This window comes from Cnephaeus nilssonii (genome assembly GCF_951640355.1).
Source record: "Cnephaeus nilssonii genome assembly, chromosome: 8".
In the NCBI taxonomy this organism is placed as follows: Eukaryota; Metazoa; Chordata; class Mammalia; order Chiroptera; family Vespertilionidae; genus Cnephaeus; species Cnephaeus nilssonii.
In genome coordinates, this window is record NC_137079.1 from 58574638 (window position 1) to 58593830 (window position 19193).

General features: G+C 37.8%; 1 protein-coding gene across 13 annotated transcripts in view; it reads left to right on the plus strand.

Moving 5' to 3' along the window:
* MYCBP2 (MYC binding protein 2) overlaps nt 1-19193 on the plus strand; it is a 293536-nt gene that overhangs the window by 239609 nt on the left and 34734 nt on the right. For all 13 annotated transcript variants that reach the window (XM_079778973.1, XM_079778980.1, XM_079778981.1 and 10 more), the window contains 10 exons: nt 537-706; nt 1430-1671; nt 4154-4321; nt 5688-5845; nt 7364-7563; nt 8649-8798; nt 12265-12425; nt 13838-13994; nt 14115-14339; nt 16319-16384. In XM_079778973.1, coding sequence (XP_079635099.1) covers nt 537-706; nt 1430-1671; nt 4154-4321; nt 5688-5845; nt 7364-7563; nt 8649-8798; nt 12265-12425; nt 13838-13994; nt 14115-14339; nt 16319-16384 — 1697 coding nt within the window. The remainder of the gene's footprint in view (nt 1-536; nt 707-1429; nt 1672-4153; nt 4322-5687; nt 5846-7363; nt 7564-8648; nt 8799-12264; nt 12426-13837; nt 13995-14114; nt 14340-16318; nt 16385-19193) is intronic.

Consider the following 19193-nt stretch of genomic DNA (forward strand, 5'->3'; position numbering starts at 1 on the left):
ATTTCAGGTTTTCCTGCTCAAAATTACAAACTGAATTACATTATACTGATTTAGGGAAGTGGGGGCATTTTCCTATGGAAGTGATATCAACTGTTTTATCAGAAGACTATATTTTAGTTAAATGTATGGATTTCTATAACAATTGATTAGTATTCCAAAATTTACCCATTACAAGTTTGGTTAAAAGGTTTCTCTTCCTACATATTATACCTGAAACCTTTTGTAAAATATGTGATTTCTTAAAATATATCATTTTTACAGAATATTTTATTTCTATTTTGTTTACTTTTATTGGCATACTTAAGTAAATCTAAATGTACCCAGATTGTACATTGTATATTTCTTTCCAACTGCCTGTACGTACTATTTTAGCTATCATTTAATTGATTACTTTTTTGGTAATCAATTTTTCTGGCATAGTTAATAGCCATTTAAAAAAAGTGAGATACTTGCTTCAGTATTTTGCTTACTTGAGGAGGTAATGTATAAATGGCAAGGATCAGACCGAAGGTCACTTACTTTGTTCTTGTTTCAAGGTTGTGGCCGTTATGCTGGTGGACAAGGTTACAATAGCATTGGGCATTTTTGTGGAGGCTGGGCTGGTAACTGTGGTGATGGTGGCATAGGAGGAAGCACTTGGTATCTGGTATGTGATCGCTGCAGAGAAAAATACCTCCGGGAAAAACAGGCTGCTGCAAGGGAAAAGGTATTTTTATTCTGTTCTGGTTATATTGTTAATGATGAGGAGAAACCTTATAAATATCTTTTTATGATCATATTATATCAGATAACTCCACATAATTGATATTAAAGACCAGCTTTATAACTAGAGTAATATACAAATTTAATATTTGTGCTAGGCCAGCTGTTTTTATTACAAAAATAAATTATATCTATGATAACTCAAGACAACTAGCCTGTGGCATATATGCCTTATTAACAGATGTTTATTATGTAATTTTGCACATATACATAGCTTTTCTCTTCACCTTCCCCTCTCTCTCAACTTTCCCTCTTTTCCTTTTCTTTTTGTACTCTTTATCTTTTCTCTCTTTTTCTTAATCCCTAATTGTGTTGTAGAACTCATGGAAATTGAAGAACGTTCACAATAGTGCTACACCTGACCAAAAATGTACAAACAGAGAGAGATTATTCTTTTTTAAAAAAAATAATTCCATTTAGATTTTGCTAGTTAGCTTTTTAATTTTCCCAAGGACATAAAAGATACATAGTTTATCTTCAATATAAAATTATTTCAATCAGTTCAGGGTAAGCATGAAGTGAATGTTGTTTTGGTAGTCACTGTTATTATTTTTAAATGATTCTACAAGTGCTTAGTAATTTGTATTACAGACTCAAAATACTTAGGTTATGAAGTAAGAATTTTAATATAAGTAGGAAAAGATCACTACACATTTTTCTTTGCCAGGTCAAACAATCCAGGAGGAAACCAATGCAAGTCAAGACTCCTCGTGCCTTGCCCACTATGGAAGCTCACCAGGTGATTAAAGCAAATGCACTCTTCCTGCTGTCTCTGAGCAGTGCAGCCGAGCCAAGCATTCTGTGTTATCCTGCAAAGCCATTCCAGTCTCAACTTCCCAGCGTGAAGGAGGGCATTTCTGAGGATCTTCCTGTTAAAATGCCTTGTCTTTACCTGCAGACATTAGCTAGGTAATATAACTGGTTTTTTATTTAATTGCTTGTGCTTAACAGCTGTTGTTGATTAACTAATATCATGTTCTGAATATCATGCTATATTAACACATTGTGTAGAATAAAGAGACCTCCAGGAATTCATATTCTCAATTGCCTTGACCAACATTTGACTGGTAGGGACACACTTGAAGGTACTAGGTGTTTGTTTTTTTTAAAACCTGTAAATACTATGTCAATTAGTATTATTATTTATACTAGAGGCCCAGTGCATGATTGAATCATGCACATGTGGGGTCCCCTACACGCTTTCGCTTTTTGCGGTGGAGCTGGGTGCCTGTCCGCTGGTGCACCAGGCAGGCACCCAGCTCCCCCGCTTTTGATGGTCCGCGGCCGCTGAGGGGGGCTACCCTGCTGTTGAGAGCCCGCCCCCCCGTGCCTCTCAACGGCTGCTGAGGGGGGCTGCCGTGGACACCTGGCTACCCTGCCGTTGAGAGGCGCAGCTGGGTGTCCACAGCAGGCCCCCTCAGCAGCCGTGGATCTGGCTGTGATATCTGCGGATCTGATATCTGCACCTCTCAACAGCAGGGTAGCCCCCCTCAGTGGCAGCGGATCCGTGCCTCTCAATGGCCGGATAGGCCACCCCTAGTCCCGCCCCCCAGCCTCCCGCTGCCCAATCGTGGGCGTAGCGGAGTGATGGTAATTTACATGTTATTCTGTTATTAGATAGGAGGATAAAAATATGTCTTAGAAAGTAAGACTTTAGCTATCTTTTATTCTTTGGTAGGCTGACTTCATTCTGCTAAAAGGGGGCAATGCTAAAGTAAAAAGAAACTATTTCCTAAAGAATTCTTTAATTTTTTTAAATGATTCATTCTGTTATTTAAATAAATAGCAACTGGGTACCAACTTTGTACTAGACCTTGAAGATACCAAGATGAGTATAATAAAATTCTGGCTTCCATGTGCTCATACTTTGTGGAAATTTACAGACATGTAAATAAAATATTAAAAATAGTATATAATCAGTACTATATTAGAAGTATGTACAAGATGCTCTTAGAGCATACAATATGGAGAGTTTCTGAATATTCCTCAGGAGATTAGGACCAGAGAATCGGACCCTTTACAAGAGTCTTAAAGGGTAAATAGGAATTAAATCAAACAGGTAGTGGGAGGAAAGTGTTCCTGACAGAGTAAACCATGTGTGTGAAAACACAAATGATGAAATAGCATTACATATTTAAGGATTCACAGACTTATTAAAACTGGCTACTGGGAGAAATATATGAAATGCCACTAGAAGTAGTTACCCAAGACCTGGTAATGTGGAGCCCTGTCACCCTGCTAAGGTTGGATTTTACCCCACAGAGGAAACAGTGGAAGAATCTTAACTAGGGATATACATGAACTGGTTTGCAGTTAGATCACTCAGCAACTAATGTGGGAACTGGATGAAAGGGCATTACTGAAGATGGACGGGAGCCTATAAATAGTATGCCATATTGGATTTGGGTGGTACAGCCTGTACTTTCACACTGTTAAACACTGACACTCTAAAAAAGCCTTTCATATTCCAAGTTCAGATTTTTTTCATTGGGTGACAAATGAAGATTTTAGAAATTCTTTGCCAGCCAACAATTTCATTTTGGCACTGTTGTCCTCTTTGTGTAGCAGAGTTATATCAGGTTTTTTTGTGTTGGTGGTGGTTTTTCTTTTACTTTTGTACTTACTACTTTAATAAAATGAATGGGAAACAAAAATGAAAGTATAAGACTAAATACATTTGAGACCAAGATGGAAATCATCAGGTATCCCAATAGCAACAAATCTTTAGCTTCATTCAGACCACTTAGTAGACTTAAATTAATAACTCTTTGTTCCAGTTTGAAAAGGAAAGGATGAAATTGTAAAACATGTAAAAATGCTAGCATACCATAATTATGGATTTTATAATTTTAGCTCTCTGGGGAATGGACACTCCCTCAACCCATGAACATTTTATATATCTAATCTCCCTTCAAATTTGACTCTTATATATGTTCCTACCAAAAAGGTGACTGTGCAAGAAACATGGGCCTAAATCAAGGCAGTGATGATAGAGAATGAGAAGAAAGAATAGTTGTGAAAGGAAACCTAGTACTCATAGGCCTGAGTAATGGGTCATGGTTGAGGACTAAGCCTACTACAAGCACTGAGATATTTTAACTTAGGCCCCTGGATAATTGGTGGGATCATTCACCAAAATACCAGAAGAGATAAAAGCTCTCAAAAGGAAAGAAAATGAATTCAATATTGGTTTTGAAATGTTTGTGGTACCTGGAATATCTATGTGTAAAACTGTCCGACTTCTATATCCTTCTACTTACATCTGTGGTTATTTTAATACTTCACTCATATAGATTTAAATGTGCTGCTTTTGCTTTTACGAAAGAGGTTGAAAATGGAAACCGTCTGTATTGCCTTCATACTTAAAGTTATTGGATTTGATTTAATGTAGGCATCATCATGAAAATTTTGTGGGCTATCAAGATGACAACCTATTTCAGGATGAAATGAGATACCTCCGTTCAACATCTGTACCTGCCCCGTACATATCAGTAACTCCTGATGCAAGTCCTAATGTATTTGAAGAGCCAGAGAGCAATATGAAGTCTATGCCACCAAGGTATTTGGGTTCTCTCCTCTCTGTTGAATAGCCAGGGTTTGGTGGAAGAAAGACAGCTGGAAGAGAATGGTCTAGAAGTTCTTTAGTACATCCTTCCATCTCAGGAAGGACATTGAGTCAGCTTTGCTAACTATTAGAGCAGTAAGAAAAAAACCTACATACGTGAAGTAAGTTATAAGGTCTTTGATAGCAAAAGCAGACTAGTTGGAAAAAACCACTAATGAAGTAAGAGTAAAACTTCCCATTATATGATGTCATTTAGTTCTGTAGTAAACCTGACTAGAGAAAGGTCACTTTGAGGCAGTGCTTAGGGAAGGTTTCATGAGAGAGGAAGCACTGAAATAAATCTTGAACTTCTTGAAATATTGCTTATAATTTTCTCCTACACACTCACCCCCAACTAGGTATAGTAGTATCAGAATAAAGAGCTTTTTGGAAACTGAATAGAATTATATAAATGTAATACAGAGGAAACTGGGTACCACTGAGACTTTTAGAAAGAGGAATGTCATGATAAACATGCAAAGATAATCTTACAGTTCAATTGAGAAGCTGATACGTTTAATCAAAGATTTCAGTTAGCTATATGGAATTGAATAATGTTGACAATGATTATGAAACAAGGTAGATAAATGAAGTATTTTGTAGGAAAAATTAAATTAACATATTCCTATATCCTGGTCATTCAGGAATCAAGCAGCCCAAACCAACATCTAGGCACGTTAACCCCAGTCATGTACAACATTTATAGTCCATTCAAACAAGAATGTATACACACTTAGAGAGGTGGTGAGTTAAGAAAATGGCTAGGGAGTTGGCCACTAACTAGAAAATATATAAGCTTTACTGAAGGACATAAGATTCAAACACAGCTTGAATGATGGAAAAGAAATAACTCCAGAACTCAAGGTGAGCAAAAATGTCACAATTTGGAATGCAGTGACAGAAAAAAGAATACGTGAAAAAAACAGTTTGTAAATTTGTCTTAGAGGAAAAGGAAGGGAAGCTACTTCTCTTTTTAAAAAAATGCCTCATAAAGGAAATCGTATAACCATCTTAATAACTTTACAGGTGTTTTTTAATGGTGGTATAGTAAATAGAAAAAAATTTTAGTTTTAACCTACATGAAAATCACTAAGTTATCATATAGACTGTTCTAAGTATAATATAACTGCAATGCTAAAAACTAGTTTTTTACCTCTCATTACACTATTTAAAAAGACAATATTAAGTTGGCTTTGAATTTGTGTTTTTCCGCATGAAATACAGGTTTACATATGTGATTACACTATTATAAACTAAATATAGTCTTTCTTCATTTACTTTTTCACCTAAATTTTTATCTGCCCTCTTATTTTATCTGCAGTTTGGAAACTAGTCCCATAACTGATACTGATCTTGCAAAGAGAACTGTCTTCCAAAGATCATACTCAGTTGTTGCTTCTGAATATGATAAACAACACTCCATTTTACCTGCACGAGTTAAAGCCATTCCTAGAAGAAGAGTTAACAGTGGAGACACTGGTAAGTATAAAGATAAAAAGGGAAGATTGAATAACCCAAATAGTTTTATTTGCAGATATTTTTTCTTTTTTTTTTTTATAATATATTTTTACTGACTTGAGAGAGAAAGGGAAAGAGAGATGGAAACATCAACGGTGAAAGAGAATCATTGATTGGCTTCCTCCTGCATGCCCCCTACTGGTGATCGAGCCCACAACTCTGGCATGTGCCCTGACTGGGACTCGAACAGTAACCTTCTGGTTCATAGGTTGATGCTCACCCACTGAGCCACACTGGCAGGGTGCAGATATTTTTGAATATTCAATTTTTGAAGGAAAATAAATGGATTAATTTTAAATTGTTGTAGACATTCCTTCTATGTAACATGGCTCTAAGTGTGCCCCTCTAAATTTTGTTTCTTTTTTTTTTATCGTCACCAAGAATATTTTTCCATTGATTTTTAAAGAGGGAAAGAGAGAAAAATATCGATGTAAGAGAAACACATCAATTGGTTGCCTCCTGCAGGGCCCAGACCAGGGCCCCATACAGAGAGGAGCCTGCAACCAAGGTATGTGCCCTTGACTGGAATCAAACCTGGGACCCTTTGGTCCACAGGCTGATGCTCTATCCACTGAGCCAAACCAGCTAGGGCATAAATTTTGCATCTCAGTTTAAAGAGACACCCAAAAATCATCCAGTGATTACTCGAGAATAAATTGACATTTAAAATCTTACTTGTTAGGCATCTAAGCCAAATGTTGCTACCATTATCCCTTCAACTAAGCTACAGTGAACCAGCAATTCCAGTGACTTATACTTTCACAATTATCTTCTCACTCCCAATAGAAGCTTATAACTCTTTACAGCTAGTACCACTCTGAATAGATAATAAAATTTGTGGATTTGAAACTCTTAAATAGTAATAAAAAAGTTAGGTACTCTGGACGAGTTGGTATTAAGACCCAAATTGGGGCTGGTTGACTCTGTCCCAAGAGTAAAGTAAAAAAAGAAAACCAAGAAAAAAGATATTATGGTTATTACTTATTAGGTAGATCACTAGTAAGATATGGCCTAATATTTATAGGTAGATGACTTTGTATCTTATTGAAGATCTTCAGGAAAAATATTATTGAGCATCCCCCAATGATTTCTGTGTTCATTTAACAAATATTTTTGAGCTTTTATTGAGGCACATTCATTACAAAGCAGTCCTTTAGAAAATGTGGGGGATGAAATACAGATTTCATTTAGGGAGAAAAATCACTTAGTGTTTAGTGTTTTAGAAAGCATGAACTTAGATTCAGCCTGGGATTCAAAACGCATCCTCTACAATTTAATAGCTATATGACTTTAGGAAAGTAAGATAATAAACTTTGTAAGCCTCAAGAAGAATTTAAGTCATTGTGATTTATGCGAAGTGAAAAAAAAATCCCAAAGCTCTATAGTGAATAAGTTAGGTACTATTATTTTTAAATATAATCTTAAGTATATTAACTTGATGTATTGCCTATGAAAATTAATACCTTTTTTTCTTAATAGAAGTTGGTTCTTCTCTCTTGAGACATCCATCTCCTGAGCTTTCCCGGCTAATCTCAGCCCACAGCTCTCTTTCCAAAGGAGAACGAAATTTCCAATGGCCAGTTTTAGCTTTTGTTATACAGCATCATGATCTAGAAGGTCTTGAAATAGCAATGAAACAGGCCCTAAGGAAATCTGCTTGTCGAGTTTTTGCTATGGAGGTATGAATACATCAGCGTGGTTATTGGTTCATTGATCATACAAATCATGTGATGATTCTATTTAATGATGTCACCTTTTTACCAAATAGAAATTGCAATAAGTTAAGAGATATTAGCCAATTGAAAATATCAAATGTTCCCATCAAAATTAAACTCAAGTTTATGAGTAGAAATGATTTTAGAGTTCCATATGTAAGCATTCTAAAGAAATTTATTTCTACATTGCTTTATTATTTGAGTCCTTGTATTACCTTTTTTTTTAAATATTTTTATTGATTTTAGAGGGGAAGGGAGAGGGAGAGAGAGATAGAAACATCAATGATGAGAGAGAATCATTGATCGGCTGCCTCCTGCACGCCCCCCACTGGGGATCGAGCCCACAACCCAGGCATGTGCCCTTGGCCGGAATCAAACCTGGGACCCTTCAGTCCGCAGGCCGATGCTCTATCCACTGAGCCAAATCGGCTAGGGCTGTATTACCTTTTTTGAAAAAGTTTTTGTCATCACAGTGTCATTTCAGTTAGAATGATCATGCAAAGGGAATAAATATGCTTTTGAGTTATAAACCTAACAATTATAATTTATCTGAGTCTCTGTTCTCTGGAAATCATAGGATTGGTGAATATCATAGACTTACATATAGTAAATTTTTTTCTTTATTACACATATGATAACCTACTACTTTATTGATGGGAACAAATAAATATATTTAATTAAATGGTAGCTGTGTTGAGCTTGAGGTACAGTCTATGTTGATCCTAAATGCAAGCTGGGGGGAAAAATGTGTTTGAGTAAATTAATATAAGACACATTTATAAGATAAAATGTAGCTTAAAAAAGTATTTTGGTATTACACTTTATAAGTATTATTTTCCCTATTATAATTAGTTTTTTAAATTAGGACCAAAATTTGTATCTATTTCAAGTTCATTCAGTGTATTTCAGTGAAACAAAAGTCAGGCTTCCTAGAGTTCAATGAAACACTTAATCTGGAGGTACTTTGTTTCCAATTAAGAAAAGCCCTGAATTTTTTTACTTGTATATTTTCTTTTCATCTTGAACTCATTTAACCATTATTTATTCAGGCTTTCAACTGGCTTCTATGCAATGTCATCCAAACAACTTCTCTCCATGATATTCTATGGCATTTTGTGGCATCCCTGACTCCTGCTCCAGTGGAACCAGAGGAAGAAGAGGATGAGGAAAATAAAACAAACAAAGAAAATGCAGAACAAGTAAGAAAGATTTTTGTTTTTTTAATTGTCAATATTTTTATAGGACAGCAGAAATACCTTTAGATAGTATAATAATTTACATGAGGTCATGCACAGATTATATGACCTAAAGAAAAAATAAAATTTCAATACTATGAACAACATATTAAATATACTTAGTGTTCTCTCTGGCAAAAATGCTGTCAGTCAATTCTGATTTCTCACTAAGCATCATTGTCATTAATCAACTGGAAGTTACTGTTACAGTACAATATTAAATAAACAGGGCAACATTATTATATATATTAGTCTACCTTACAACAATTGTGTAAGATATCAGCATTGATTCTGTGTAGGGACATGAAATTCCAGTGTTTGTTTGTCTGGAAGGAACTTGGATTTTATTAGAGACAGCCTGCATAATGGACAAGTATTGAACTAGGACACTGGAAGCCTGGGACCAGCCTGGTTTTTACCTCTGGGCTTCATTTCCATATCTGGAATAAAATTAGAGGACTAAATCTTCCATTTAAATAACACAACTGTCACAATAGATAGAGAATAAAAACAAATGCTAGATGTTTTTTATAAGCATCACATCCAAAACAGTGATCCAGGAAGATTAAAAGTAAGAAAAAGATAACATTAGAAAAAAATAGACTTCAAGAAAAATTATTAAGAGGGATAAAGAGGCTCTCTACAAAATGATAAAAGATTAATTTTGAGCATGTGTGCCTAATAAAGCCTTTAAAAAATAAGTAAAAATTGACAGAACTACAAGGAAAAGTAGAAAAAATCCACAGTTACAATGTGAGATTGTTACATACCTGTAACAGCATTCTATCCCCACATAACTAACCACCCCAAAACTCACTGAGTTAAAACAATTGCTTTATTGGCTCATCAATCTGGGTGAGGCTCAAAGAGAAGAACAGCTCATTTCTTCTGCTGATAGATTTGTGATTACACCAGAATAGGGACTTTTATGTGGTATTCATTCCTAAAAATAATACAAACATAATTAATCTTTCTTTTAAATTCTTTATTGTTTAAAGTATTACAAATAGTATTGCATATGTCTCCTTTTTCCCCCCATTGACTGCTCCCCGGCCACCCCAACCCCCCAGCACATGCCCTCACCCCCCTAGTGTCTATGTCCGTTGGTTATGCTTATATGCATGCATACAAATCCTTTGATCTCTTATCCCCCCACACCCTCCCCTTCCTTTCCTCTGAAGTTTGATGGTCTGTTCGATGCTTCTCTGTCTCTGTATCTATTTTTATTCATTATATTCCACAAATGAGTGAGATCATGTGATATTTATCTTTCTCTGACTGGCTTATATCACTTAGCATAATGCTCTCCAGGTCCATCCATGCTGTTGTGAGTGATAAGAACACTTTCTTTTTTACAGCAGTATAGTATTCTATTGTGTAGATGTGCTACAGTTTTTGAATACACTCATCTGCTGATGGGCACTTAGGCTGTTTCCAAATCTTAGCTATTGTAAATTGTGCTGCTGTGAACATAGATGTTTCTGATTTCTGGGGGTATATTCCTAGAAGTGGTATTACTGGGTCAAATGGCAATTACATTTTTAAATTTTTGAGAAAACGCCATACTGTTTTCCACAGTGGCTGCACCAGTCTGCATTCCCACCAGCAGTGCAAGAGAGTTCCTTTCTCTCCACATCCTCTCCAGCACTTGTGGTTTGTCAATTTGTTGATGATAGCCATTCTGACAGGTGTGAGATGGTACCTCATTGTTGTTTTGATTTGCATCTCTCAGATAATTAGTGACTTTGAGTATGTTTTCATAAGTCCCTTGCCCTTCTGTATGTCCTCTTTCGAAAAGTGTCTATTTAGGTCCGTTGCCCATTTTTGATTGGATTGTTTATCTTCTCCTTTGTTAAGATGTATGAGTTCCCTATAAATTTTGGAGATGAGGCCCTTATTGGATATAACATTGGCAAATATGTTCTCCCATGCAGTGGCCCTTCTTGTTGTTTTGTTGATGGTTTCTTTTGCTGTGCAGAAGCTTTTTATTTTGATGTAGTCCCATTTGTTTATTTTATCTTTAGTTTCCATTGCCCTAGGAGCTCTATCAGTAAAGATATCGCTCCAACAAATGTCTGCTATTTTGCTGCCTATGGATTCTTCTAAGATTTTTATGCTTTCCTATCTTACATTTAAGTCCTTTATCCATTTTGAGTTTATTTTTTGTGTATGGTGTAAGTTGGTGGCCTAGTTTCATTTTTTTGCATGTATCTGTCTAATTTTCCCAACACCATTTATTGAATCGACTGTCTTGACTCCATTGTATGCTCTTGCCCCCTTTGTCAAATATTAATTGAGCATAATGGTTTGGGTCGATTTCTGGGTTCTCTTTTCTGTTCCATTGGTCTATATGTCTGTTCTTGTGCAAGTACCAGGCAGTTTTGAGAACAGTGGATTTGTAATATAACTTGATATCTGGTATTATGATCCTTCCAACTTTGTTCTTCTTTCTCAAGTTTGCTGCAGCTATTCAGGGTCTTTTTTATTTCATATGAATTTTTGGAGAGTTTGTTCTAGGTCTGTGAAATATGCCATGGGCATTTTAATGGAGATTGCATTAAATCTATAGATTGCTTTGGGTAGTATGGACATTTTAAGGATGTTGATTCTACCAATCCATGAACATGGTATATTCTTCCATTTGTTTATGTCTTCCTCTATCTCTTTTTTCAATGTCTACAATTGACCTTTCTCTAGTCTGGTTTACTACAGCACTAAATGACAAATGACATCATATAATGGGAAGTTTTATTATTAATTAGTGTGTTTTTTTCAATTAGTCTGCTTTTGCTATCAAAGACCTTGTAACTTCATGTATGTAGGCTTTTTTGTTACTGCTCTAATAGTTAACAAAGCTGACTCAATGTCCTTCCTGAGATGGAAGGATGTACTAAAGAACTTCTAGACCATTCTCTTCCAGCTATCTTTCTTCCACCAAACACTGGCTATTCAACTACAATGTCCTATAGTTTTCTGAGTACAGGTCTTTTACCTCCTTAGTTAAGTTTATTCCTAGGTATCTTAATTTTTTAGGTGCAGTCTTTTTTTTAAATATATTTTATTGAATTTTACAAAGAGGAAGGGAGAGGAATAGAGTTAGAAACATCAGTGAGAGAGAATCATTGATCAGCTGCCTCCTGCACACCCCCTACTGGGGATGTGGCCGCAACCAAGGTACATGCCCTTGACCGGAATCGAACCTGGGACCCTTCAGTCCACAGGCTGACGCTCTATCCACTGAGCCAAACCGGTTAGGGCTAGGTGAAATATTAATGTATGTTTTAGTTATGGTTTGGTTTTGTTATGTAGATTTCTGTTACAGGAGTATCTTGAAAGTAACATAATACTTTTAAGTATATATAAGATTCTTTTGTGGGGGAAATTCTTTCAATACACCAACTGGTCAACTTGCTTTCAATTTCTGTCTTAGGACAAAGATACAAGAGTATGTGAACATCCACTCTCAGATATAGTGATTGCAGGTGAAGCCGCTCATCCTTTACCACATACATTCCATCGCTTACTTCAAACTATCTCCGATCTTATGATGTCTCTCCCCAGTGGCAGTTCATTACAGCAAATGGCCCTAAGGTAATTTTATATCTAAATATTCTAGGTACATTGGAGAGGGTATTTTATGGGCTATTCAAAGTTCAAAATACTTGGAAGGCCCCTTTTGCTGTATTTACAGATATAAATAGTAAGATATGAAGAATCCCTATATATGTGAATGGTGCCTCCCTCATTCCTGTCATAAACTAGAATTGTTCCTCTTCTTAGCTTACACCTGTTTGCTACTGTATATAATATGGATCCTCTTCACTTTTCCCTCTTTCCTAACCCAAATCACTTTTCTGAGTGCTGCCTAAAAGTAGAATCTTAAATGTCACAAAATGAGAGAGGGAGAATGAAATCTCAAAGACATAAATCAAAATAGGATTTTGAATTGAAAATAATCTTAAGAAAAATGAAGTTATATAATAACTAATCTTAAAACTTCCTTGAGGAGCATCACCTCCTTTTAAGTCCAAACCTGCTGAGTTTTTAAAATTTACATTGTGAACCTTGTTATTAGACCCACATATACTGGAGTCTAACATATAAATAAATCCTCTATTGATTTTTATAAGAGATAGGTCATTGCAATGATTTGGGCTACCCACGCCCCTAATGGGTAAGACCAACAGAGGGGAGATTTTGTTTTCTCCTCACAAGATTTTTGAAGTGCAAATAGTATGGAATTGTAAGACTAATAAATTTGAGAGTCTGTCATAGTTAAGGTAACACTTGTCACAAAACTGATTTATTATCTTTTTTTGCTTCTATAGCCTTCATCTTCATGTTTGCAATCCTATATAATAAAAGGGTAATATGCAAATTGACCCTAATGGTGGAACAACCAGTCACTATGGTGTGTACTGACCACCAGGGGGCAGATGCTCAACGCAGGAGCTGCCCCTGGGTGGTCATTGTGCTTCCACAGGGGGAGTGCTGCTCAGCCAGAAGCTGACCAACATAACAGTTGTGGCGGGAGCCTCTCCCACCTCTGCAACAGCACTAAGGATGTCCAACTAACAGCTTAGGCCTGCTCCCCCCCCGGGCTGCTAGAGTGATGTCTGACTGCCAGCTTAGTCCAGATCCCCGGGGGAGTGGGCCTAAGCCGTCAGTTGGACACACACACACACACACCCCGAGTGGTCCCAGATTGCAAGAGAGTGCAGGCCAGGCTGAGGGACACATCCACCCCTCCCTGAGTGCACAAATTTTCGTGCACCAGGCTTCTAGTTTATCTAGATTTAAAATGAGTGAACCAGCCTTAGAACTTATCCCATTTTTTCTTATAAATTAATTTTACTTTATAAAAGCACCAATAGTAATGTTTTTGTTTCCTGGAGTTTTTAAATTTCCATTTTTATCTAGATCATTAAGATTACTTGAAATGTTAGAATTTCTTAGAAATTCCTGAAAAAGAATTATTTAATATATTGCTTATGTCTTTATAGATGCTGGAGTCTGAAATTCAAGCAATCTGATCACCAGTTCCTCCATCAGAGCAATGTATTTCATCACATTAACAACATTTTGTCAAAATCAGATGATGGAGATAGCGAAGAGAGTTTTAGCATCAGTATACAATCTGGCTTTGAAGCTATGAGTCAGGTCAGTCATTTAACAATTATCCTGTTACTATACAACAGCGTATTATTTCTTATCTCATGATTTATTATCAGGGCAGATTTCCATTTGAGTATTATAATTACTTATAATTGTTTCCGGTAGGAATTATGCATAGTAATGTGCTTAAAGGACTTAACCAGCATTGTTGACATAAAAACTTCAAGCCGGCCTGCCATGATTGGCAGTTTGACAGATGGTTCCACAGAAACCTTTTGGGAATCAGGAGATGAGGATAAAAACAAAACTAAGAACATCACCATCAACTGTGTAAAAGGAATCAATGCTCGCTATGTTTCTGTTCACGTGGACAATTCCCGAGATCTTGGGGTAAGAAGGGAAATTTAATTGTGGCACATTGGTTCTTTTCAGACAGTCAGTAATCGTGTACTGTCATTTCTGAGTTTAGCAAAAAGATGGAACTTTACCAACCACACAGCATTTTGTATTTACCAAAGAAACCGTAAGTCTAACAACAGATTAATATGACTGGGGGTACTGTGGAATACCAATTCTAGAAAGAGGTCTTATTACAAATATAGCATGGCCACATCTAAGCAAAATAAATGTCTTCTCTATACTTTTCTACCTTTATGCCCTTGTTTAAGCTAGCCCCTTGGCCTAGAAGTCATCCCCTTAAACTCTCTCATATCCTCCACATCTCTAGACCCAGCACAGAAAGCCTCTCCCAGCACCTCCTCTATAAAAAATTACTCTTTCCCTTCTCTGAGTTATTTGTACATTACTCTGATGGCACTTAATACATTTTGACCTATACTGTCACAGCTTTCTGTTCCTAAACCTCACCCCCAGCTGTCATGGAGGGCGTAAGGGGACTTTCTGGACTAACCCAAGTAATCATGATTTATACTTTACCTAGCCCTGCCTGTCCATATGTTTCAAATGGGTGAAGCACACTTTTACAAGGCACTAAACAAAGGGGAAAGAGTCCTGTTTGAGTGATAAGAACCCAGAAGAAAGAACCACTGCCAAATCCCCATACTTTTAACCCCATTCCTAAGGAAGGTTATTTATTGGAATTATTTTCTCCCAAAATAGATGTGCCTTGTTAGCAGGTACAGTGTTAATGAATCTCCTTGGATCATTACCAAGCTGCTCCCATCCATTTGCATATTTCCTTTTCCAGGAAGAGCCAGAGTAGGGGATTGGGTCTTGGAGAACCTGGATGGAATATGCCAACCACAGAAGTCCAGTATGCAATCAGAGCACTCCTTCCATTCTTAGCCACTCTAATGCCTGTCCATCAGTGCAGATTCAGTTCTTCTCTGGAGCTGGCTAAGAAAAAGGGAGGTAGCTAATATATCATGAACTTACCTTACTAGAAGGTCAAGTGTAATAAATCAGTACATTTTTCTGATTAGAACTCACTGCTCATTACAAACTTATCTTTGATTCATGGTCCATTTTAAGCCAGGAAATATTCTCCCTCAGAATAGTGATTCTAATCAGTTTGAAATGTCTGCCTTTTAAAGGAGATCATCTTAACTCTTCAATTTTAAAAGTTTCAGTAGGTAAGCTGACATCTGCTTTTCTTTTAAGAAATTTCCTCTAAGTTATGCATCCTTGAGGCTCACTTAATAGTACTTCTGTGTCCCCCAGCATGCCCACCAGAGTACCTTATAGACCAGCATATGTTGATTTGAATTCCATCAGCCTAGAGCACTTAAAGTGTGCAGCTCCCCAAGGAAGTAATATTAATCTGTTTCTTGATATACTTTGCATAAAATTTATTTAACCTTAAGATCTGTGGCTCTAGTGCCAGCATGACTCTTTTCACTAAAGAGTTTGAGCTTCTACTGTTTGATATTTATTTTTTGTGTTAATGTTCCTTCTCTGGTTTAGCAAGAGTCTCCAGGGGATAGAACCCATCATTCTCATATATCCTTCTCCAAGTTCATAATGGCACATTGTGACAGTCACAAGTATTTGTTAGTTAAGTCTTCCTTCTTTTTACTTAAAGAGAGAGTGGGACATGAGTGACAAGCAGAATTATTGAAAGACTTCATGATAAAGAATTTAAATGTTTAGAGTTTGACTGAAAAGGGGGAAGGGCAAGCAACTCTCTCAGAGCTCATGGAGAAAAGTTGAAATGTGAGATTTAAGGTAGAGTTTGTGAAAATAAGAAATTACTGGAGTTGAGAAATTATGGTTGGTTGGACAAATGGAGTGAGGTTAGTTGGGAAGGACCATTAAAGACAGACAGGAAAGTTTATGTAGGCAGTAAGAAATCGTTGGAAAGTCTGGAAAAGGAATATGTCATAATAACTATTTTGAATTGTCTATTTTAGAATAAAGTTACTTCAATGACCTTCTTAACTGGAAAAGCAGTAGAAGATTTGTGCAGAATAAAGCAGGTAATTAAAATTTTGTCATTAAATGTTTTGCTACCTAGGGAGAAATTTCTTCTCAGTCTCCATTGTTGAGTTCTAATTTTGGCATTATAAGAAATCATCTATTTAAAAATGCTGAATTGACAGGTGGTCCATGTAAAGGGATAGTTACAACCATCCATGTACTAAAATTGTACCCAATATTACCCTAATTTATCATAGACTAGAGGCCCAGTGCACAAAATTCGTGCACGGGCGGGCGGGGTGGTGTCCCTCAGCCCAGCCTGCACCCTCTCCAATCTGGGGCCCCTTGAGGGATGTCCAACTGCCCGTTTAGGCCCGATCCCAGTAGGATCGGGCCTAAACGGGCAGTTGGACATCCCTCTCACAATCTCGGACTTCTGGCTCCCAACTGCTCACCTGCCTGCCTTCCTGATTGTCCCTAACCGCTTCTGCCTGCCAGCAACCCCTAACAACTCCCCTGCCAGCCTGATTGATGCCTAACTGCCATCCCCTGCAGGCCTGGTCACCCCTAACTGCCCTCCCCTGCAGGCCTGGTCACCCCTAACTGCCCTCCCCTGCAGGCCTGATCGCCCACAATTGCCCTCCCTTGCAGGCCTGGTCCCTCCCTACTGCTTTCCCCTGCTGGCCATCTTGTGATGGCCATCTTTGACCACATGGGGGCAGCCATCTTGTGTGTTGGAGTGATGGTCAATTTGCATATTACTCTTTTATTAGATAGGCTAGAGGTCTGGTGCACGGGTGGGGGGGCCAGCTTGTTTGCCCTGAAGGGTATCCCGGATCAGGGTGGGGGTTCCCTTGGGGCGTGGGGCAGCCTGGGCGAGGGGCCTGTGGTGGTTTGCAGGCTGGCCACGCTCCCCCAGCGACCCAAGCGGAGGCCCTGGTATCTGGGATTTATTTATCTTCTATAGTTGAAACTTTGTAGCCTTCAGCAGAGCCAAGCCTCCTGCTCGCTCCGGGGCTGCAGCCATTTTTGTTGGGATTTATTTATCTTCTGTAATTGAAACTTTGTAGCCTTGAGTGGAGGCCTAGGCCGTCCAGGGTGTGCGGAAAGCTTGGCTCCCTCCATTACCGGGGAAAACCAAGCCTCCTGCTCGCTCCGTGGCCACAGCCATCTTGGTTGGGTTAATTTGCATACTAGCTCCTGATTGGCTGGTGGGCGTGGTCTATAGGTGTAGTGGAGGTATGGTCAATTTGCATATTAGATAGGATTTGATTCACAATTGACACCTGAATTCACCTACACTTCGGGTTAAAACAGGTTGTTGTCCTCTGAAAATCTGCCACTTATAATATTGCAACTGCATCTAGTTTGCAAGTAAATTTACAAACCAACTCTAGAAACAGGTTAGATTTTATCTGGGAATATATCTGAGATTATAAACTTAGATGGGAGAAATTTTATCAGAGCTGTTCTTCTATAGCTACTTTGTCCCATGGACACTGACCATTTGTTGTTGGTTTTTAATCATATTGAAAGAATGAATTGAGATTTTGGATTAAACAAACAATAATTTTTGTTTAAATTGTTAAAGAATTTGGGGAATCCAAACGATGTGACTCAGTGGTTGAGCCTCGACCCATGAACCAGAAGGTCACGGTTCAATTCCCTGCCAGGGAACATGTCTGGGTTTGGAGCTCTATCTCCAGTAGGGAGCATGCAGGAGACAGCCAATGGATGATTCTCTCTCACCATTGATGTTTCTCTCTCCCTCTCCCTGCCTCTCTCTAAAAATCAATAAAAACATATTTTTTTAAAAAGAATTTGGGGAAATAATCTTATTCATTGAGATAGTATTTGCTTCTACATAATGCTCTTTTTAGGATATTGACATCAATTAAAATTATATCAAATTAGATGTCTATAATATAAGTAATATAGACACCTTGGATTATTTCTTGGATGTCAAGTGACCTAAGAACAATTTTCATTTTATCAAGTGAAGAGTGTCAAAAACCATTTCACAGTGCATTGAAATTTAATCTTTGATAAAAGGTTATATTCTCAATGAAATATCTATATATATAAAAGCCCAGCCCTAGCTGGTTTGGCTCAGTGGCTAGAGCATTAGCCTGCAGACTGAAGTGTCCCGAGTTCGATTCTGGTTGAGGGCACATGCCCAGGTTGCAGGCTCAATCCCCAGTAGGGGGCGTGCAGGAGGCAGCCAATCAATGATTCTCTCATCATTGATGTTTCTATCTCTCTCTTCCTCTCCCTTCTTCTCTGAAATCAATAAAAAAAATATTTAAAATAAATAAATAAAAGCCCAGTGACTGGAATGGCAGAACGACCAATGGCTATGATGCGCACTGCAGCAGCCAGCCATCCTGATCTGGGCCCAATCAGTCCCCCAACCCCTGGCCAGCCCTGCCTCTGATCGGCCCCCAACACCCCAATAGAGGGCGGAGCTGGCCAGCCAACCGCTCACAGTCCCTCTCCCCCGCCCCGCCCCCCCCCCCTCCGCCGGCCCCTCCTAATGGGCCCCCATTGGGGCTGGCTGGCTGGACCCACCCATGCACGAATTCATGCACCAGGCCTCTAGTAGTAAAATAATCACAAATATGAAGTTACTTACATAATTTTTTAAAAAAGTAAAACATAGGTAACTGCACATCAAAATGCTTATCTTTAAGTGGATTTAATGTGAAAATGCACAAAACAGAACCTCATTGTGAGTGTTTCGACTTATGGTCAGTATAGATAAAGTACAGTCATATAAATTGTATGTAATGGTTTCACTTCTGAAACTTGTGCATTTTAATTCTCAATTCCATCCCTTAGTGAGAATCCTTCTACTGTGTTAACCATACT